The sequence below is a fragment of the Natator depressus genome, chromosome 16 (assembly GCF_965152275.1).
Source record: "Natator depressus isolate rNatDep1 chromosome 16, rNatDep2.hap1, whole genome shotgun sequence".
NCBI lineage: Eukaryota > Metazoa > Chordata > Testudines > Cheloniidae > Natator > Natator depressus.
The window spans coordinates 16,292,519-16,316,634 of NC_134249.1; the positions used below are offsets into that span (position 1 = coordinate 16,292,519).

General features: G+C 41.3%; 1 protein-coding gene across 1 annotated transcript in view; it reads right to left on the minus strand.

Moving 5' to 3' along the window:
* RAPGEF1 (Rap guanine nucleotide exchange factor 1) overlaps nt 1–24,116 on the minus strand; it is a 119,412-nt gene that overhangs the window by 59,824 nt on the left and 35,472 nt on the right. Inside the window, exons 2-4 of the mRNA XM_074973832.1 lie at nt 12,725–12,864; nt 7,015–7,193; nt 3,270–3,426 (exon numbers count right to left, since the gene is read on the minus strand). Coding sequence (XP_074829933.1) covers nt 3,270–3,426; nt 7,015–7,193; nt 12,725–12,864 — 476 coding nt within the window. The remainder of the gene's footprint in view (nt 1–3,269; nt 3,427–7,014; nt 7,194–12,724; nt 12,865–24,116) is intronic.

A 24,116-nucleotide genomic window follows, 5' to 3' on the forward strand; every position in this document is an offset into this window, starting at 1 on the left:
TTTCACTGCTTTATAACAAGAGACAAGCCTCTTTTGCATATGAGAATTTAGAGATCGTATCAGGGGAAAACAATCTAAATTGAGGCTTTAAAGAACTGCTAAGAATATTTCAGACCATTACTGCGGAAATTAAATACATCTCATCACACGCACTGGCATGGCATAAGAGTGACAACACTTTGGAGTAGCCCATAATTCCCTTGCTCTGTTATTTCCCAGTCCCTCCAAGTCCCAAAGGAATGCATACCTGAATAGCGCTGTGGGAAATTTTCCAGATGGATTATTCAAAGAAAAACGCACTTTTGGTTGACCCAGAACTAGTCACAAATTTGACACAAATACTTTCAGACCTTCACAAAATGGCCAGAAGAGAAGGAGGACAATGACATGCTGATGGCACTGCCGCTACTGTTATGCCTCATAACCTTTAGCCAAGCGATAAGGGCACCCACCTGAGATGTAGGAGACGTGTGATCAAATCCCCACTTTGGACAAACTTTTTCAAGTCACCAAAAATTCTGAAAAATTTCAGATTCAGTTCAACCCAAACTGAAATGTTTCCTCAATTTTTTTTGAATTGGGACCAAAGTGAAAAATCAGTTATTCACCCAGCTCTAAGCCTGAGGATCCCACCAGCTCCCATGTCCTTACCACAAAACTCCAGCCACGCACTAAAAGCCGTCCCTTTGAAACCAGTCAATGGTGCTTCAAATTTTGAAAACATTACCAAACACCACCAGGTTTTCCATACCCCTGCTTTCTCCCTCCCATGCATCTGCATCCCTTAACCCAGGAGTGAGAGGCCTGAGAGTCACTCACAGGTCTTTAGTCCATCACACAGAGGGTTAAGCAACTGGGTCAGATGTGCAACAAGCTACTCCTTATCAGAACTGTAAAAAGGCTCCTGTCAGTTTTAATCATGTGTAAGTACTGCTATCTCTGCACTTCCTGCTACTTCAGCTAACTGGAAATTCCAAAATGAGATGGATTTTTTTTTTTAAACAGTGTAATCATAAAAGGGAATTTTGCTTGCTATAAATAACCAAATCTGAGATGAACACAGCAAATAACAATACAAAGATGCAGGCTGCCCCAAGCACAATACTGAGAATGAAGAGGGAAGTAAGCACTAAAATGTAGAACTGGGATTCAACGGAGATTTTACTAATGTTACAGAAATTGCTCCATGCAGTAGAGAAGTGTCCAATTTCTCACTTCCTGCTTCCAGATACCATGGTCAGCTTGGCTCTTCTGAAATAACTCCCCACTTCCCACACAGTAATAGATGCTTTCATGTCTCTTACACGCACTTACGCTGAAATTCTGTCTTCTTTCTAGCCAAGAGTACAGACACCAGATATTTAAGGTAATGGTTTAAATTAAAACCGAATTGGTATTTCTGTGCGGTAAGTCTGCACATGCAACTCTTATCTATACCTATGCAGTGACACAGGTCTGCACAGGATGAGTCTCGACACACACACACACACACACACACACACACACGTAAAAGTCTGCACAGGACTATAGAGAGCTGAACAAGGTCACAGCAGTGTTCCGCTGCCTCCCCTATTTGTTGGGCTGTTTGGATGCTATGGGGCAGATCCTCGGGAGGTGAAAATGGCCACAGTGCCACTGAAGTCCAGGGAGCTCTGACAATTTACACCAGCTGAGACTCTGTCCCTACAGTTCTACACCCAACCTTTTCCCCTCCCATCCCACTCTGAGAATTAAACACCCATTTTAGGTGATATTTGGTGCCTAAGTTTAAGGGGCATACCATGCAGAACAATGCTGTAAATGTGACTTCTCTGGATGATGGGAACATTTTGTTTCAAATAAATAACTTTAAAAGCCTTCAGAACTAATAGGATTACTTTTACTAACTAAAGTGCATGACACGAAAGATGGATCCTCAGAGCAGCACGCCAACACTTCTGGCGATGACCAAAGCCCAAGAGATGCGATCCACTTTCACACAGAGTTCCAAGCAACAGAAACTAAGTCAAGTTTGAGTACAATAAAAAGATGGCAGCGTGACCCAATAGACAGAGCACCAGATGGGGACTCAGGAGACCAGTGTTCTATTCCTGGCTCTACCACTAGCCTGCTGGGTGACATGGGCAAGTTACTGCCACTCTGTGCCTCAGTTTCTCCATCTGTAAAATGGGGATGATGATACTGATCTCTTTTGTAAAGTGCTTTGAGATCTACTGATGAAAAGTGCTATATAAGAGCTACATATGAATTAATTATTACTATATGATTTTCTAAGGAAATAAGAATGAGTTAAGTGGATCAGCTGGAATAAGAACCTACCCCAACTGTACCTCAGTCCTTGATCCTTTAAACAGACCTTTAGCAGTCTGATTCAGTTTGGCATAAGAGGCTTAATTCCCTTTTTCTACACTTAAGATGTCCCTGCCTTTCAAAATAAAGTTCCAACACATATGACAACCTCTTTGCTAGTGCCCAGGGGCCTTTGACAAGAGACCCTGAACATAAAGTATTCAATTAAGAAAAGCTCCAGGGTGTTCAAATGGCTAATTCAAGGGTGGTAGGACCCAGCAGGGAGGCTGCTAGAGTGATTGGGTTGCACAACATCAGCAAGCTGGGGAAAGGCCTGGGACACAGTAAGGAGAAACATGAATGACAAAAGTCTATTGGGAGCATGCCAGTCACTTTTCCAGGCAGAAATGAGAGAAGGGGTGTCCCAAGAAGGCCATACATAGGATACAGAACTTTCCACTGCTTATGCAAACCAAACCTCCAAAACAATTGACTGTAGCCTAGCTCCCATCACCAGCCCCCAACAACAAGGAATTGCAGCATCATACTACTGATTCATACCTTGCCATTAATGTTAAAGGTGGAGGTTGGCATCTTTGATTCTCTCTGAGCAATAATGGGAAACATTTCCATTACCCTTTGTCTAGACAGAAAATACGTGAAATCCAACCTGTAAGCTGCATTCGGAATGGGGAAGGCTCACTAAAAATTTAATACAATAAAGGTTCATTGCTTCTGGCAGTCCATCAGCACGCATTGTTGCGCTAACCATTTGTGCTGATCCTTAAGGAATGCATCAGATAAGGCAATCTCATTTACGCTGTAGTAGATTTCAGAGATAAGAATTTATTCGTGTCAAGAACAGGATTTTTATGTTTTACATGTTCCTAAAAACTGTTGTCTTTATCCTCCAAATAAATCTTTTAGAAAAGATGAATACCTTATACTCTCTATAGCATGCAGTATCTAGCATATCATACCTTGACTCCATCCAGAACAGCTTTTATGACACCCTTCACTGTGGTCACCATCTCCTTGTCTTCTGAGTTCACCCCCTCCAGCATCACCTGATCAGACCAACGAATCAGATTTCCCAGACTCTGGTACACCCGGCTATAGCAGGAAGAGATGGCAGAACTGGAGGGAAAAAAATGAGTTCAAGAGATAATAAAATGAAAATATGGCACAATTATCTTAATAGAGAAATTACTGCCAATCCCAGAATTTATTTTTAAACAAATGTGCGTTAGCAAAAGGTAAAAATTCCACTGTGCCCTATTTGAATTTTTCTTCTGTTAACTCCCTCTTCTGGAATTTGTGTTTACCTAGGACCAAGATGATGCATGGATTTCACGTCTTTTGCAGTCACACTACTAGTTCTCAAGTAGGTATTGAAACAATGGTATTAAGGCATGTTTTCATAGTTTTGAGAATAAGTTTCTCATTGTTCTTAATCCTTGGGGAAGTGTTGAACTAAACTTGCCATCCTTATGAAAAGTTTTCTTCCAACACTGTGTCCAACTCTGAATGCTCTGAGTGAATGAATTTCAGTTTTGGCTTTTTTAAAGGTAGAATAGCACTAAAGACATTTTTGTGAAGAAAAAAAAAGATTATTGGGAAAAGGAAGAACTAAATAAAATTGTAACAGAACTACTTATAAGGCTTTGCTCTACCATCTCTGAAAATGTCCATTTCGCTAACAAACAAGGTGTGCGGACACTTGATGATGTTCCAATAAAGACCTAATAGTCATTTTTAACAAACATGTTAATTTGAAGCTTCATCACAAACAGGAAAGATGTTTTCAAGATACATCAGGACAACAAAGGGATGTGATCCTGCAATCCTGACTCACATAAGTATTCCCAATTGCCTGATTCTGCTGGTGTGTCTCCAGTGATGTAATGATTGGTGTTACTGAGAGGAGACTCAAGCCCATAAACTTCAATGATATTCCTTGGGTGAATGAGGTTTGCAGAATCAAGCCCTAGGTGGGTAATGAACTATTCTAAAACTTCAAAGGGAGGACTGCAAAGAATGGAGAGTACATTTTTCAGAACTATGGTGATTGTCAGTATTCTGTCTCGTTTCAAGAGAAGTTAGCTGGGAAGTAGAAGTAGACTTACCCTCCCCTGACTCTTTCCAAGGCTTTGATTTCTTTACCATTAATCTTCAATCCACTTCCTTCTAAGAAGGCAGTAATTGAAAAGCCCACTTTGTACTAGACAGAATTTTTTTTTTCCTTGATGCAAATGCTTTCCTGAAAGCCAAAAAGGAATTCAACAATTGGATGGCTTTCTTGCTCAACAACCCATCCTTGCGCATTTTTCTTGAGGGGGATTGAACATCAAAATCTCCCTTTGTGCCCTGCCACTACTTGAAAGGAGTAAGATACGTAGGTACAGCATGAAAGGACGCTGCTTAATGAGACTGCCAAATCTTCACATACTGAATGGGGCTAAACTCGCTAGAACATGCATAAAGGATTCCTGCCCTAACACACTGTCTACAGGAGCAGGTCATTACTCAGTGAAAAAGACCACATGACTATAGCCCATATTGATCATGGAAGCTCCCTGCTGAAAGGCTAGATTCTGACATCCGGCTCCCAGATCTCCTCATCTAACTGCCTGGGGTTGAGAGGGCAGCTCAGAGGATATTTGTGTTCCAAGACATATTCTGCATTTCAATCTCCCCAGTAAGGTAAACTGATTCAACACATGCCCTATGGAGACATGAATCAGAAAGTGATTGACTACATAAAGATGACATTTTCTATCCTAAAGATACTCACTGACATTTTACATGATCTCTTGACACAAGTTAAGGGACTTTTTATTTGATTAAGTGAAAGCAGGTGCTTGTCAGGAATTTAATGGCTGTGGGAAACTTGATAGCAGCCAAAGGAACTCTGGGTCCCAAAAAACCTGACCAATATTCTAATTTCAACAGCTACTGCTCTCTGTAGCTCTACCAACTAAACCTAAAATGGTACTTCTTTACCTCAGCTGCCACTCTGATCTTTATCCATTTTCTCCCGACCCGTCGTAATGGCCAGGTACAGTAGGAACACCTTTGTCTACAGGTTTCAGAGTAGCAGCTGTGTTAGTCTGTATCCGCAAAAAGAAAAGGAGTACTTGTGGCACCTTAGAGACTAACACATTTATTTGAGCATAAGCTTTTGTGGGATACAGCCCACTTCATCGGCTGCATAGAATGGAACGTACAGTTTGTCTACAGGCTGGCTCCACTCCTACCAGCTGTCCTTTTCCTTTCACAAGGCCTTATTGTGCCTGATTTATGCAAATAAGGACAGGTTTAGCCCATGTTCTCTCATCCAGGAGTGATACCTCCCCTAAACTAGCAGAATTTAATAACCAAGTGCCAAATTCAGTTTTGCTATAACTCCAATTAAGTTAATTCTTCCCAAGATGTTCCCTCGCTAAACCCAGTTAAACCCTAGACTCTGAAGGCTCTCAGCAGAGTAGGTAGTAACACCCTACTATGACTGGCTTTAGAGTGTAGCGCTGTAAGGGATACTGTTACTTCTTCATCTCTGAAGATCACATCACCTCTTTTTCCTGCCAGCCTCTGAGACTCATCTGTAACTGAGGCTTCACAAGTGGTACCAGCAATAGTTCAAAAATGCTCTTGAAAATAAAACCAAAGAGGCATTCTATATGAAAAACGTAGCGGCATTTGGAGATATTCAGTGGGCAAATACACAAGAACAGCATGAAATCTCTCAGGATTTCAGGACTCACACATCTGCATTTTCCAATATATTTTTGTGCTGTTTTGTTTATACAACATTATTTAATGGTGGGTTTTGTTGCAGTTTGTTTTTTAAGCAGCTGCTCCAGAAGTCTGGAAAATTATGTGATCTAGCAGATATAGCTCTGGCCTGTGGCTTGAAGAGTCCACAGTTCTTATAATCCAAGCTGAGCTAGTGGCCTTGGCAAGTCACTAGGTTTCTTCTGGCCTCAAACTCACTGTACAACTGTGTAAGACTTAATGCCGAACTGAGTCAGAGATAATCTACTAAAGAGGAGTGCACACCCTGGAATGAATTCAGACCACGTATTCTTCTGAAGTCAATGGAGTTGCATCTGCTTACACCAGCTCTGAATTTTGACTCAACAAAGTCCAAATGGGCAATTTACAATACTTGTCAAAGACTTCTCTAATGCAGAGGTGGAAGAATTTCACGCATAAAGGAAATACCTTGTGGATGTGCTCACTTGCAGCCAAATGCTGCCTGCCCTCATTGCTTTTGGCTTGCTAATGACACTAGCCGCAGTGAGAGCACAGCATCCGATGCAGAATCTCTGTGAATGTCAGCTGCCTGCTACCAAGCAATGAACTTTCTTCCACTAAAAGTCTCTAATGTTTGAAACCATGCCCCACATCCCTGTCCTCTCCCATTTCAAACTCACTTCTAGGAATCAATCATTCCTTCTTCTCACAAACCAACTCTTTTTGCTCTCTCTTTCCTAATCTGCTGTCCAATATCTGGTTTGTCTTACCTACTGTATGCTGTAGTCTCTTTGCAGCAGGGAACTTGCCTTTAGACTTATGTTTGAAAAGTGCCTTGTAAATCAGCCACTATTTTTTACTAATAATTAGCAAGAGCAGCATTTCATGCCACTTGTACGTCATGATTTTTCAAAACGATACAAATTGCCTGGAGTTCCCCCATCACAATCCCCCCAAAGGGAAACTCACCTTTGCTGAATCCGTGGGTCTACTTGGACCAGGGGTAAGATGGCCTCCAGCACTTTACTTGCTGAACCTGGCAGCATCTCCAGTACTTTCTTGTCAATTGCCATTTTGTCCACAATGGTTTTAAAATAGCGCAATGCACTTACAACCTCCTTTTCCTTCTCCTCAAGCCAAGTTAAATTCTAAAGGAAAAAGGTTGGGGACAGAAGGGAAGAAGAGATTACAGAATGTCTTTTTGTGTGTGTGTGTGTGCGCGCGCGCGCTTTTTTAAAGAAAGTTATTTTAATTCACCTGGTATACAGTGAAACTAACAATGCACAAGATGTACCTTCTGTGTTAGAGGCACACATGGGCTTTCCTTCTCCACAAACTTTTCCAAGTTTAATCCCAACTCTCCTAGGAAAATAATCAGTATCTCATTTATTCGTAGCAAAGATTTTGACTTTTTATTTTAATGGGCAAGTTCTGAGAAAGATTTTGGGTACAAACTGAAATTTAGCTCAGTCATTTTTAAGCACAACTCCCACCTTACTGATGAATTATCACACTGCTTTGGAGTCAGCAGAGACAAAGAGAGCCTGTGCTTTCCAGGTGAGACATGCACACGTGCTAAGAGCAGATGGGAAGAATGATTCAAGAAAGGGGATGGCAACAGCTGGTTTCAGTACAGTAGGAATTTTTCCAATCTGATCACAACTCTATCTACTTAATTAAGAAAGGGAACTGAAACACAGTGTGTGATCTAATTTTAAATCATAAATCAAAAATTATTTTCAAGTGGCCAATGGTTAGGTAACAACTCTGCTCTTTGAACCTTGCTGATCTTCCCTTTTGTGGGGGTTTAATAATAGAAAAAGATGCAATGCAGTGACATCATGAAAATGAAACAGAGCTGTAAACACATTCAGGATAAATTTTTCAAACCTAAGTGATTTAGGAGCCTACAACCCATTCGGTTTCATTGGAAGTCGGGGGCCAGAATGATTTAGTTGCTTTTGAAAATGGGGCTTAGGTGCTTTTGAAAAATGTTAGAGTCATTTTAGTGCAAGTGGTCATCCAACGAAAAAAGCGAGAGAATTAATGCCACAATCAGGCAAACCCCCAAAACAAATATGATCAAAACCAAACTCCTATATTTTCACTTCCATCATGGATATTTACAATGATAAATATGTGTCCAGTCCTATCCCAAGTAATCCTACTAACTTTAATAGGGCTACTCATGTGAGTAAGGGCTCCAGTCTCAGCCCTTCCATTCATAAATAAAAAGCCCTATTCACTCAGCAAAGCTGCTGGAATGAAGGAAATCATTCATTTTCCTATGGGGATGAACTGTCACACCACAAATGTGAGATTTTGGCATCAGTGAATGAACTGGGCAGGAATGAAGGGGTCAACTGGAAAAAGCTTAGAGAATGCCTCCAACATCCTGGCACTCAGCAATTTTGGAAAAGGAAATTCAGAAGTGGCATATGCCAGTTTAATGGAGTTCTGGTAAAGGATATTTTTTAAAGTTTGCTAGAGCATGCCTAAGGGTCTATTAATGCTGGCAGTAAATTCCTGAGGGGGAGATCTAAATTAACTACTGAACATTGCTAGTAAAGGAGCAGAGAGCTTAACAGCGTCAGGTTTCATCCATTATCCCTTCAGCAAATTCAGCTTCTAGAATTAATGACCTATGGGTATTGTGTCCTCCCCATGTCCCTTCAGCTGTTAAACTGCAGCTTTCCTGAAAAACGGGGCCAGCAGACCAAACTTCTTCGGATGAGACATTCGTAAGCAGCACTGGCTAGTAACATGAACTTGGTCCCTTAGCTTTATTTCAGCTGCTGTTCCAACTGACCTGACCTTGCAGAAGGCAAGCTTAAATTCCCATGTATGTACTAGCATCATTAGGCAAGTTTATTATTATTTAATACCTCTTATATAGCACTTTTAATCAGTTGATCTTAAAGGGCTTTGCAAAGGAGGTCAGTACCGTTATCCCCATTTTACAGATGGGGAACCTGAGGCACAGAGGTGACATGACTTGCCCAATGTCTACCAGCAGGCCAATGGCAAAACTTGGAATAGAATTTATGTACTCTTAAGCCCAGTCCAGTCCACTCTCTCTTTAGCCACTCTGCCTCCTTCTTCATCCTCTTGCACCGCCAGTTGCATAGGGTGTCCATCAGTTTCCAGAGCTACCAAGCACATCCTTCCCAGTTGGCAGATGGGGAAGTGTCCACATTTGGGCAGCGCGGAATAATGAATAAGGAACCGTGGGCCGATGGTTGTGCATGGGGCTGATAAACCCATCATGTAAAATAAACTTACTACAGAAACAAACACCAGGTGTCATATCGGTATGCAGCAGGCTCGAACAAGAGATCAACTTCATGTGAAGAATATGAAGCCAAATCCATCAACATGACACTCAGAAGCCTGAACAGACCAGCATAAGCCCAAAACAAATGGTGGAAACTCTGTCTCCCCTGGGGTTAATTATAAATCTAGAGACAAGGAATAATGGGCAATGATGTGTAAAGAGAGAGCTGGTGGGATGGATATTGATTAATGCTCCTAAAATGTCTAAATGCTCTAAGGCATTATGAGCTATAACTTAGGCTTCACCCATCTTGGTTGTAGGGATATTTGGTGGATGAGCCCCACCCTTATTGCTGCAGGGGACTTGAACTAAGCTCTTATTTCAAATTCCACTTGTGGTGGACCTGTCCCATAAATGAATTTATACTGGCAAGAGAGCAGATCTACTACGGCTGGAGTTACTAAAACAGCAGTTCCACTTGCTCCAGCAATTTCCATTTGGGGCATTAAATTGGATGGATTTACTACTCAGCCAAACCAATAAGTCCGTTCACCCCCGCACTTGACTGACACATGCAAATATATCTCTGCATGATTTTGGAAGGTTTCCCTTAAATAATAATTAAATGCATTATGTATGAGATACAGCTGCCCTAGAAAGGGTTAGGCACTCAGATACTTTGGTGATGAGCGCAGTGTAAGAACCTATATAGAGCTGAATAGGCTACAGTGACAGCATACATTTGACTCTTAGATCTGGAATAAACCATCCTTTTAATACTTGGATAGGTTTTTGCTATATTCTTTAATTTACACTTAATCCTTTGGTACTGTTGCTTCTACTCTAGCTAGATTACCTACTGTGTGTAGGAGACTTAGCCCCAGGATTTAAAGAGACAGTATATGCCCATGAATAGATATGAAATCTACTCAGTCTGTCTTTTGACATCATGTGTCTTGTCAGCTTCTCCTTATATTCTATCTAGACTCTGTAATAATGACCCAGTGGCACCCTTTCCTCCCCCCACAAAGCTAATCAGTTGGCTACCATCAAACTAATCAATTAGCTGGAGACAGTCATTAAAATGGATTAGGACTGAGCCTGAGATCAACATTTCACAAGTTTTACAGTTTAAATGCAGACCAACAATAGCCAATTTACCCAGCATGAACAGCAACTCAGCTGTCTTTCCTATTGAGCAATTACTGCAAGTGAGTTTTATTTTCCCCATAATTCCAGCACCTAGATTTGTAACAAATATTTTTACATGTTCAGCAGATTCCTGGTCAGTCATTCCCCAATATTGTTCTCTAAGCTCTCTGGTGGAAATAATGCAGAAGAAATTTGCTTTTCATTCATATGCAAATATATATTTTTTTCTATTTCCAATATATTTTAATCTGTTTGTGGTCAGATATCAATTAAAAGGAAAGGCTACGACACTGTTTTACCATGCATGTCAATGAATCAATCAATACAAATAAAATAGCGCAAATTCTCCCCAGTAAATAGCCCATTGGATTGTACACACAGCTCAAAAATGCTCTATATAATAACCCTTTGAACTAGTCACTATACATTAACTTTCCTATAATCTCTTTGGAATAAATAATATAATCTCTAAGGAGGATTCCTCGACAATTAAAAAAAACAAAAACATTGTGGAATAGACCATATTCTCTTATTAGTCATATTCTGCTCTCTAGATATCAGATTTACTTTCAGTACAACTTATTCTGCTCATCAGTGTTCTGTCTTATCTCCTATTCCCCCTCTGTCCTGTCCACCAATGGAAAGGCTCAGCTGAGAAAAAAATGACAGATTTTTGGAGAAAAATTTCCCCCCCATTTACAAAATGGTTTCTGCTCTAATGGACACCTAAAGTAAAGTAAAAAGTTACATCATAGAATTCAATGTCAGAGCTCCAATATGAGTAGAACCTGGTAGCATCACCACAGTGAGGGGCCCAGATGAGTCTCCATAAGAAACCTCCATTTTGCCATGGCCATTACATTCATTCAAAGCTGAAACTTGGCAGATCGTTGCTTTTTTAAGAAAACTATTAGGACTGGTTTGGATATTTCTGTGGTGTCACAAAGATTTCTTTGGTATCTATACAATCTGGGATCTGCATGAAAATTTGCACTTTCTGGGCTGCAGGGCACCACATAAGTACTAATAATTTTTCATCTTAGCAAGGCAGCTCTCAAGGAGGATTGTAAACAAGTTGCCTCCATCTCTCTCTCTCAAGTAATAGGTTGTACTCTTTTCTCAACAAGAGGGCTGTTACAGGCCCATTCTTTCCTTCTCTCACTCTGAGGATGAGTGAGAACCCTGAAGACCCTCATAATTTCCCCTGCTTTACAACTCCTCCCCTCAATAGTGGACGTAACTCCCTTTTAAGACAGTCACCCTCTCTCCTGAACAATCTGGTGTGAATGCTCTAGCACATCTTCCCAAGATGCAGACACTCTGCCTCCACTGCAAAATCCAGCCCAGAGAATGAAAACCCAAGTCTTCTACATGGTGATGAAGAGTACTAGGATACAATTACCTTATCTCATTTTTAGACACCACTCAACCCCATTGTATAAATCCTGCTGTGCCTCACTAGGAATAAACCAACCAAGTTTGCAAAGGTGGTATGCTACACTGAATTGGTCTCTCAACAGCAACTGTGGGGCGTGGAAGTTACCACAAGTAATCCTAGTTTTTCTTAATAACCTGGGACTGAATTCTACACCTGAAACCTGGAAATCTCGCAATACTAGAGCTAAATTCTTCTTCTGCTCAACCAGGTCAGAATGGAAGTGGAGGCAATACTTTGGTAGCCAGCTGGCTATTACCTCCTGAAAGAAAGGCAGCCTCGGTTCTTATAAGGCTTGAAATAGCTAGCTTAGGTTTGAGGAAGGGTGGGCTGTTTGAATACATCTGTTTGACTCACTCTGCTGAGGTCACCAGAGATTGAGGACATCTTTGGACAGGCTTCAAGGATCTGCTTGCATTTTAATGGAACACACCCTGAAGTCAGGCAGTGATTTGGGAGTTGTAAGCGTAACTATAGGGTGTGCATGTGTGGGGAGGGAATGTCAGGCCATAAGCTGCATTCCACAACGAGTCATTTCAATGCTCATGGAAGAAACATTCATCAAGATCTCAAAAGGAAAGTTACGTGTGTCTCTAGTCAACTACACTACATACAAAGGACCATCTATATGGTTCCTCTGGAAAGGAACTCTGAAGAGTACCTCAGGAAACTGTAAAATTCTTTGAAGGAAACACAGCCCCATGCACTAAGAGCAACAATGCCAGAGCAGCAGGTTTCAGTATAGTTACAGTACAGACTATTCAACAGGCAGGGAACTGGCATGACTGTTACCAAGACAGTACCATTCAGCTGCTTACTTTGTTCACTGGCTTCTCTGGCGTTTTCACTGTCAGGTCAGCCTGTTTTCCTTTCTTTGATGGCGTTCGCTTTATTTTTGGTGAATGAAACTTGTCCATCAACTTCATGGTGAAAGAGGAGAGATGGGAGCGCTGAGAATCTGGAAAGAAGCACACACAGATGCATTATTAGGCTGGAGTAGATTTTTTGGGAACAGGCAGGTTGTGCTACAAAATTCTCTAGAAGAACAGACTGTGAAATACAAAGCAGCACTGATAAATTTATAGAGTGATGTGAATTCTAACTACATTTCCAAGTGTAATAACCACCACCATTCTCTGTTTAACCCCACACACAGCTATTCTAAAATGCAGAGGAAAAGACAATGGGGTTGCTTTTACTCTACTACATCAGGAACAGAGTAATAATGATGCCTACTTCTTATACAGCGCTTTTTTATCAATAGATCTTAAAGTGCTTTACAAAGAATGGCAATATCATTACCCCCATTTTACAGATGGGAAAACTGAGGCACGGGAAGTGACTTGCCCAAGGTCACCCGGCAGACCCGTGGCAATGCTGGGAACAGAACCAAGGTCTCTTGAGTTCAGTCCATTTGTCTATCCCCTAGGACACATGGCCTTTGAATGGTTTTGTATGATTAGTTTGCCCAAAAACCTGGATCTTCATATGTCCAAAGGGTTTCAGTTCAAACAGCGGCCTACATGTCAGGGTGGACCATTAGAACACAAGGGGTAGATTGTGTGGAAACCAACTTTTTTTCAGGTTTGTGAGTGTCTGAAAAATGGAAGGCTCAAAGATCTATGATGCGGTCACAGAGATTTTCTGATGAGTTTTTTTAACTGTTTAGCTCAGGGGTGGGCAAATTGTATCTAGGGCCGGGGCAGGGGGTTGGGATGCAGAAGGGAGTGCGGGGTGTGGGAGGGGGTGCAGTGTGCAGGAACGGGCTCAGAGTAAGGGATTGGGGCAGAAGAGGGGTGCGGGGTGTATGAGGGGGCTCAGGGAAAGGGGTTGGGGTGCAGGAGGGGACTCGGCAGGGGGTTGGGGTGCAGGACGGGCGCGGGCTGTGGCAGGTGACTCAGGGAAGGGGGTTGGGGTGCACTGGGTACAGCAGAGGGCTCAGGGCAGGGAGTTGGGGTGCTGGAGGGGTTCGGGCTCCGGCCTGGCGCCACTTACCTAAACCTGCTCCGGGGTGGCAGCAGCGTGCACCGGGGCCAGGGCAGGCTCCCTGCCTGCCTGCTCTGGCCCCATGCTGCGCCGCTCTGGGAAGCGGCTGGCACCACGTCCCTGGGGGGTGGGGGGGGCCCACAGGGCTCTGTGTGCTGCCCTTGTCACACCTTCAGGTACCTCCCCCGAAGTTCTCATTGGCTGCAGTTCCCTGTTCCCGGCCAATGGGAGCTGTGGGGGGCAATGCCTGGAGGCAAGGGCAACAAACGGAGCCCTCTGCCCCCCCGCCCCCAGGGCCCCAGGGACGTGGTGCTGCTGCTTCTGAGAGCAGAGAGGGGCCTGCAGCATCACGGGGGGCAATCCTGCGGACCAGATCCAAAGCTCTAAGGGGCTGGATTCGGCCCGCAGGCTGTAGTTTGCCCACCCCTGGTTTAGCTGTGCTGCTAAATAGAACAGAGTTTATAAGCTGCCTTCCTGGCAGTGAGCAACTTGGATTGTATTTTGAGCAAATAGATTTTAATAGGAAAGATATGAATTGCTCTTTCAGTGAGCCAGACAACTCTGACAGCAAACAGTGAACTTGCCTTCAAGTACATTATCTGCACAAGTAAACACTTTCCCTTGAACCTTCCCTTGCCCTTTTGGCTTATCTGGGAATTGACTGCATTGGTCGTAATGAATAACAGCGACATCTCCCATGTGTGTAGTGCTGCACCTTCTCACTAGCATGGAGACTACAAATAGAGTAGGCTGCTGAGTCAAATCTAGCATTCAGCAGCTAAATACCACATAGCTGCATTAGCACTGCTTCTACATTCAGAAAGCACTAACCACAACTCCGGGGAAAGCACCTGGGTTTACCGCCTCCCTTTAAAGAGAATTAAGTATTACTAATTACCACCAGGAAAGCAGATTTTAGTTTCTTCTGTTCCCACCTTCACCAGAGCAAAAACTCCAGCTAATGAAGTAATGTGTCACAATTTTACAGGCACCCTGTTAGCTGATGCTCAGTGGTCACTGGTTACCATCTATTCTAGTAGAGTAACTGGATCTCTAGTAGCTGTCTCCCATCAGTACTTAAGTCTGAACACAAATGTGCCATGCCACAAAACATTCTAGGGACACTATCAGGCCAAAAATACACTCTTTGTAGAAATAAGCTTTTACAAAACCTGAGACCAAGAGAAATATTTCAATCAAATGTATCTTAAACACCTCAGTAGAAATTGGGTCCCCCCACAACATACAGACACACACTCTATAGTGTGTGCAACCTAAACATTACAGCCTGCTTGCTAGTGCAGGAGAAAATGAAACTGACTCAACAAAGTAGTGGAGAAAAGTGAGAAACTGACCAGTCTATGCTCCTTGTCCAAGTTCATAAAGTTGCAAAACATAAAGCAGCATATTTGGTGAAAATTAAAATTTAGCATCAGAACATTGCAGGAATTTTTTAAAACGTAAGGCTATTCTGATTTTTCAAATGTAGGTACTTAGTACAGGCATCCAAAACCAGATCAAGCAGTTTAAATAAAAGTGGACTAATTATCAAAGTTGCTGAGTCCACTCAGCTCCCATTAATTTCAGTGGGTGATCAGCACCTCTGACAATCAAGTCACTTATTTAGGTGCCTAATCTTAACTAATTAAATTTGAAAATTTGGGCCTAAGTTTTTAGGATTTTAAAGTGTCCAGTGTGCCTTTGAATGGTCCATAAAAACATCTTTCAACTTTCCATCCTCATTTTCATATACCAATTAACTCAATCAATAAATGCAAGGTAATGCATGTTGGAAAACATAATCCCAACTATACATATAAAATGATGGGGTCTAAATTAGCTGTTACTAAAGAAAGATCTTGGAGTTGTTGTGGATAGTTCTCTGAAAACATCCACTCAATGTGCAGCGGCAGTCAAAAAAGTGAACAGAATGTTGGGCATCATTAAGAAAGGGATAGATAATAAGACAGAAAATATCATATTGCCTCTATATAAATCCATGGTATGCCCACATCTTGAATACTGCATTCAGATGTGGTCGCCCCATCTCAAAAAAGATATATTAGAATTGGAAAAGGTTCAGAAAAGGGCAAGAAAAATGATTAGGGGTATGGAATGGCTTCGGTATGAGGAGAGATTAATAAAATTGGAATTCTTTAGCTTGGAAAAGAGATGACTAAGGGAGAATATGATTGAGGTCCATAAAGTCATGACTGGTGTGGAGAAAGTAAATAAGGAAATGTTATTTACTCCTCCTTGTAACACAAGAACTATGGGTCACCAAATTAAATTAACAGGCAGCAGGTTTAAAACAAACAAAAGGAAGCATTTCTTCACACAACGCACAGTCAACTTGTGGAACTCTTTGCCAGAGGATGTTGTGAAGGCCAAGACTATAACAGAGTTCAAAAAAAGGACTAGATAAATTCATGGAGGATAAGTCCATGCATAGCTATTAGCCAGGATGGGCAGGGATGGTATCCCTAGCCTCTGTTGGCCAGAAGCTGGGAATGAGAGACAGGGAATGGGTCACTTGATGATTACCTGTTCTGTTCATTCCCTCTGGGGCACCTGGCATTGGCCACTGTCGGAAGACAGGATACTGGGCTAGATGGACCTTTGGTCTGACCAAGTATGGTCGTTCTTATGCAACAGTGGAAGGAAGGAAGGAATGAAAGAAAAAAACCTACTAGATAAAGTGGTGTGAGCAAAAGAAATCCAGTCAATCGATTAGATAGCAGATTCAACTTTCCAAGAAAGGTTTACAGTCAGTCACTCATAACTTCAGAAAATTAGGAGGTCAGAGTTAAGATCTTTTAGAAACTAAAAATAACTATCCGTTGTTCCCATAGGAGAGGGGTGTTTAAACTAAACGTAAACTCTGAGAAGCTGATTTTGACAGGTCAAATTACATCTCTCTCCCTTCTAGTAACATAGGAACTTTTTGTGGGGGAGTAAGATCATTCAAGCTATAACTATAATGTACAGCTTTACAATACAGGCAGAATATTCAGCTATTCATATTCATAACATGGGAGGCACGACCTGTTTTATTCCTTCATCCATACCAACCACTCAAGTAAAACAGCAAATGAAAAGGAAAACCCAACTTCTCCAGCCCTCAACCAATAAAAGACACCATATGAGAACCTCATAACCCAAGACTGGTTCAATGCAATAAGCAAGTCTACCCTGGGAGTGACACCAATGAAGTCAGAGATCAGTCTGGTCGAATGTAGACAAAGGTCAATGTAACATAAAATTATGCCCTTTAAGGATTTTAGAGAGGCCAGAAAAGTTGGAAATCAGGTTTTCAGTGTTTCTGGTGGTTCCATTCACCAGTACATTTCTACACATGAGACAGGGCATAGAACAATCTATTCATTACTCAGTCTAGTTATGTCTAACAGGCTAGATGTGGCTGGGTTCCATACGTGTCATTAACAGAACGGGCTGGATGTTTTCGTGTTGTAACTTCTAAGTTAAGGCTCATGGTATCTTAAAGACACCTATAAACATTTAAGTATTTAAAGACTTGGTGCCTGTGGGAAAATATTTTATTAATACAGTTAGTTGCATAAAAACTGCATATTTTTAAAATAATCCACTTGCTTTTGCTGCAGTATTTTATGGTACCACAGCTGGTTGCTATGGAAACAATTAGGATGTTACCAACAGGTCAGAACTTCAGACTAGAAGTTGGCACTGGAATAAGAGGAACTCCTCTTTAAAATAAAGACACATGACAACTGGATGTGGTCCTATGTGGGGAGAGGGGAATGTTTTGAAGAGAAGGAAAAATTCTTAAGTGTACGATTGATTGGCAGAACTGTTCTCCAATTAGGTGTTTTTCAAAGCGTATCCTGTGCCACCAGCTGCTGTTTAATTTCTGTTTTTTAAATCCACCGAGGAATACATAATGATCCCTGGCTGTTGCAGGCAAACCCAGACATACATCAATCGACCTGAAATATCGCTCAGAGCAGCTGGCATCCTGACTTAGCAACAATTTACGTCATTGTTTTACATCCACGGGGGTCTCCCGACTCTTAAACGCTCCCAGGCCCCACAGAGTGCTCAAAGTCGCTGTGGGCAGCAATTCCCAGCAATGTCAAGAATGCTTTTGTTTTCTACTTTCGCAAAGACACCAGTGGTATCTAATTTGCACAGCATGTCAGGGTTTTACACACACATTCACATGTGACAGGAGAAGGCATGGATCAAAGTCCTTTAAATAGCCAGGCAAACACTGCAATTAGAATACTTAATCTAGAGGTTTCAGAGTAGCAGCCGTGTTAGTCTGTATTTGCAAAAAGAAAAGGAGTACTTGTAGCACCTTAGAGACTAACAAATTTATTTGAGCATAAGGTTTCGTGAAAAAAATGGTAGTGGCAACAGAATGCATCTCTGGCTCATCCACCACTGAGAGGCAAGGATCCTATTTATGTGGACTATGTGGACTCTCTCCTCTCCCCAGGCCCTATGCTACCAGCACTCCCAGCTATCTTCGAGACACCACTGACTTCCTGAGGAAACGACAATCCATCGGTGATCTTCCAGAAAACACCCTCCTGGCCACTATGGATGTAGAAGCCCTCTACACCAACATTCCACACAAAGATGGACTACAAGTTACCAGGATCAGTATCCCCGATAATGTCACGACAAACCTGGTGGCTGAACTTTGTGACTTTGTCCTCACCCACAACTATTTCACATTTGGGGACAATATATAACTTCAAGTCAGCGGCACTGCTATGGGTACCCGCATGGGCCCACAGTATGCCAACATTTTTATGGCTGACTTAGAACAACGCTTCCTTAGCTCTCGTCCCCTAACACCCCTACTTGCGCAACACTGATGACTTCTTCATCATCTGGACCCATAGAAAAGAAGCCCTTGAGGAATTCCACCACGATTTCAACAATTTCCATCCCACCATCAACCTCAGCCTAGACCAATCCACACAAGAGATCCACTTCCTGGACACTACAGTGCTAATAAACGATGGTCACATAAACACCACCCTATACCGGAAACCTACTGAGCGCTATACTTACCTATATGCCTCCAGCTTCCATCCAGGACACACCACACGATCCATTGTCTACAGCCAAGCTCTAAGATACAACTGCATTTGCTCCAGTCCCTCAGACAGAGACAAAGACCTACAAGATCTCTATCAAGCATTCTTAAAACTACAATATCCACCTGCTGAAGTGAAAAAACAGATTGACAGAGCCAGAAGAGTACCCAGAAGTCACCTACTACAGGACAGGCCCAACAAAGAAAATAACAGAACGCCATTAGCTGTCACCTTCAGCCCCCAACTAAAACCTCTCCAGCGCATCATCAAAGATCTACAACCTATCCTGAAAAACGATCCCTCACTCTCACAGATCTTGGGAGACAGACCAGTCCTTGCTTACAGACAGCCCCCCAACCTGAAGCGAATACTCTCCAGCAACCACACACCACACAACAAAAACACTAACCCAGGAACCTATCCTTGCAACAAAGCAAGAATAGAGACTGGGAGTGGCTGGGTCATTATACATATTGAATCTATTTCCTTAAGTTAAGTATCCTCACACCTTCTTGTCAACTGTCTAAATGGGCCATCTTCATTATCACTACAAAAGTTTTTTTCTCCTGCTGATAACAGCTCATCTTAACTAATTAGCCTCTCACAGTTTGTATGGTAACTTCCAACTTATCTGTATGTATATATATATCTATCTTACTATACGTTCCATTCTATGCATCCAATGAAGTGGGCTGTAGCCCACGAAAGCTTATGCTCTAATAAATTTGTTAGTCTCGAAAGTGCCACAAGTACTCCTGTTCTTTTTATTTAAATGAGCTAAATCAGCAGTTTTGTTAGCTTAAGTCAGACGATATTCAGTATCTACAGGCCCTTAAAATGTCCTACTTTGAAGATCGTAAATAATGCAACTTTTATTTCCTACCTGGTCTTTTTGTCCACAATGTGCATTTTTCCTAACTCAGCTGGTCACAAGATTTTGCTACATTTATGTTTAAGTGAATGGCTCACACACCAACCCCCAATACTCTCTTACATTCAACAAATTTTACTTACCGCTTACAATATCACTTTTTACATTCAAAGCACTTTACAAACGTATCTAATTTATCTTCAAATACCTATTTTATCCCCATTTCATAGATGGGAAACTTGGGCATGAGATGGTGAAGTGACTTGCCCAACCAAATCACAGAGGGGAGTCAGTGTTGGAGCTGCAATTAGAATGCAGAACTTCTTGATTTCCAATTCTATGCTAAAACACTTGGATTATACCTCTCGCCAAACTCTCGTAAATCCAACTGAGGTTAATCATACTGAATGGCGATAAATGTTTTCTGTCTCAGGTGTGGTCACCTTCCAAACAGACATATCAGTCAAGTATTATTTGTACAATCTACATTTTCTCAGTGAGTTGCATATGTATGGAGTGTCAAAAGAGAAATTATGCGTAAGTAGCAACAAGTAGGAATGCACTGGCTCAGAGGGATGCAAGTTAACAAGGCTTTTACAAATGCACGCAAAAACGTCAAAGAAAAGCAGCACAGCTGTGTGGGACTTACTAGATCTGCTATCGTGGAATTGATCTGCTTTGAAAAAATCCTTTTGCTTTTACTCACTTCAGTACTAAAATGTCTAACATGTCCTATGGCTCTCCAGCAAATAGCTGAAAGAGAAGAGCAGCTATTCCGTGGTTTGATAACATACATGGGAGAACAGGAAATGATCACGGCAGTGAGCGGATGAAACACTGTCCTCCTGCACTTTGTTCGCCTAGCTACAACATTAAACTACTTAATAGATAAGTACGTGAGCTCTGGGGCCACTTCTTTGAACTATTTGCTGAAGTGCCACAGGATTTGCTCGATCCTTCATCCATTTAAAATGACTCTAGGATATTACACTCACCCCTATTAAGCACCTGCAGGCAGCACTTAATGAGAATATCAGCACTGAACTTTTGAACCTCTCTTCCCTATTTGGTGCATAGGAGTGGGTATTCTGTACTTCTTGACATGGCACGTTCAAATGGCTTCAAAGCTAATGGGAAAAAGTCAGGGTAAAAAAGCTTGATGGAACTATTACAACTGGAAGGGAAAAAATACAATCAAATCAGAAGAACTGTTGGCTTTCCATCCTCTCCCTGGATAGTCCACTGCTGCTCAGGTCTTAAACCAAAGAAAAAATAAACCCTCAAAATTATTTTGCTGTGGATTCATGTCTTGACTTCTGACTGGCAGTTTTAAAACGTCAATCCTTTCATTGCTAATTCCATTTTCCTATTAAAGAGAAAACTTGCTCTGTTGTGTTTGAACGTGCTCCAGCTGTTGAGTCATGGACTTGCCGCAGCTTTAAAGCCAGTCTCCCCCACGGTGGCACGTGTCTGGGTTCTGACCACACACAAAACCTTAGAAAGCTCATGCGATATGAGAGTGCTCTAAGTGTCTTTGGAGCCAGGTGCAAATGGAACATCTCACAAATCCCCACCCTTTAAATTTTCATCTGATGCCTTAACACAGGGTCCCTAGGTAGGAAGGCTGGTCTGTCTAGGTGACGCTCTTGTTGTGTGGGCGGAATAAAGGCAGCACCGTCAGCTTGAACAAACTTGTGATGCTTGCCAGTCTGCTGACAGAATGTTACATCTGATGAGGAAAGAACTGCTGATTTTAAACTACAGAGGATTAAGAGGTGCAGGGAAAGACAGAGATAAATCAGTCTATGTGATGAATGTAGCTGTGACAAAACTAGACTCTGCTTAAGGGGAGATTACTAGTCAAAGCCCTAGTTCTGTAACATCACTAGAATGGAAAGATGATGACATTCCAGTTGGGCTCAAATGAATGGTAGAAATTAGGAATGTCAAGTGATTAAAAAAATTAATTGCGCTGTTAAACAAGAATAGAATACCATTTATTTAAATATTTTTGGACATTTTCAAATATATTGATTTCAATTAAAACACAGAATACAACGTGTACAGTGCTCAATTTATTTTTGATTACAAATACTTGCACTGTAAAAAACACATTTTTTCAATTCACCTAATACAAGTACTGTAGTGCAATCTCTTTATCATGAAAGTTGAACTTACAAATGTAGAATTACAGTATGTACAAAAAAAACCTGCATTCAAAAACAAAACAATGTAAAACTTTAGAGCCTACAAGTTCAATCAGTCCTACTTCTTGTTCAGCCAATCACTCAGACAAACAAGTTTTTTTACATTTGCAGAAGATAATGCTGCCCGCTTCTTGTTTACAATGTCACCTGAAAGTGAGAACAGGTGTTTGCATGGCACTGTTGTAGCTAAAAGAAAAGGAGTACTTGTGGCATCTTAGAGACTAACCAATTTATTTGAGCATAAGCTTTCGTGAGCTACAGCTCACTTCATCAGATGCATATGGTGCAGCACCTCCTGCCATATGCATCCGATGAAGTGAGCTGTAGCTCACGAAAGCTTATGCTCAAATAAATTGGTTAGTCTCTAAGGTGCCACAAGTACTCCTTTTCTTTTTGCGAATACAGACTAACACGGCTGTTACTCTGAAACCGTTCATTTTCATCATCATGAGTCAGATGCCACCAGCAGAAGGTTGATTTTCTTTTTTGGTGGTTTGGGTTCTGTAGTTTCCGCATCAGAGTGTTGCTCTTTTAAGACTTCTGAAAGAATGCTCCACACCTCATCCCTCTCAGATTTTGGAAGGCACTTCAGATTCTTAAATCTTGGGTCGAGTGCTGTAGCTATCTTTAGAATTTTCACATTGGTATCTTCTTTACATTTTGTCAAATTTGCTTGGAAAGTGTTCTTAAAACGAATAACATGTGCTGGGTATCATACGAGATTGCTATAACATGAAATATACGGCAGTATGCAGGTAAAACAGTAGGAGACATACAATTCTCCCCCAAGGAGTTCAGTCACAAACTTAATGAAAGCATTATTTTTTTTAACAAGTGTCATCAGCATGGAAGCATGTCCTCTGGAACGATGGCCAAGCATGAAGAGGCATATGAATCTTTAGCGCATTCGGCACATAACTATGCTGCGATGCCAGCTACAACGGTGCCCTGCAAATGTCTGTTCTCACTTTCAGGTGACATTGTAATTAAGAAGTGGGCACCATTATCTCCCGTAAATGTAAACAAACTTATTTCTCTTAGCGATTGGCTGAACAATAAGTAGGACTCTGAGTGGACTTGTAGGCTCTAACGTTTTACATTGTTTTGTTTTTGAATGCAGGGTTTTTTTGTACATAATTCTATATTTGTAAGTTCAACTTTCACAATAAAGAGACTGCACTATAGTACTTGTAACAGGCGAATTGGAAAATACTATTTGTTTTGTTTATCATTTTTACAGTGCAAATATTTGTAATAAAAAATAATATAAAGTGAGCACTATACACTTTGTATTCTGTGTTGTAACTGAAATAGATATATTTGAAAATGTAGAACTACATCCAAAATATTTTGTAAATTTCAGTTGGTATTCTATTGTTTAACAGTGCAATTAATGGAGATTAATTTTTTTTGAGTTAATCACGAGTTAACTGCGATTAATCGACAGCCCTAATAGAAATAGAGCCAAACTTTTAAGGCACTGGTGAATTCCACCAACTTAACACAACTGCGTGTGACTTACCCTAAAGTCAAAGTGAAAGTTCTACCACGCTACAGATCAGTCACTACAGACCTTCCAGCCTCCCTTCTATCCTTCATTCTCACACAGTATGAGTATGGCACTGTTAGGAGTCTGATTTGTGAGAGCATTTCAGAGAACAGATTACAGATATTTCAAAAACAGGTGTGGGTTTTTTTTTTGTTTGTTTTTTTTAAAGGCGCTGGTTACTGTGGAATAGATCAATCATCAAGACAACTAAGACTAGCAGGGACTTGCAATTAAAATGTTCAGCTTATTTAGCATCTGAATCATATCATGCAAACAGATAATATGGTTTGTTTAAAAAAAAAGAAAAAAAACCCACCTGAGTTTTAGAATAGACAGAGCCTTTAAAAAAGGTTAAAGTTCAGCCTTCAATTTCAGATTCAAAGCAGTCCTTAAAACTCAGAACTTTATAAAGAATGAAGATGTCCTTATAATCTTATTCCACTCAGGTCTTTTCTGGAAGGACATACTTAAAGGCCACCAGATAAAACCAGAGGGCCTCTCTCCCCATGT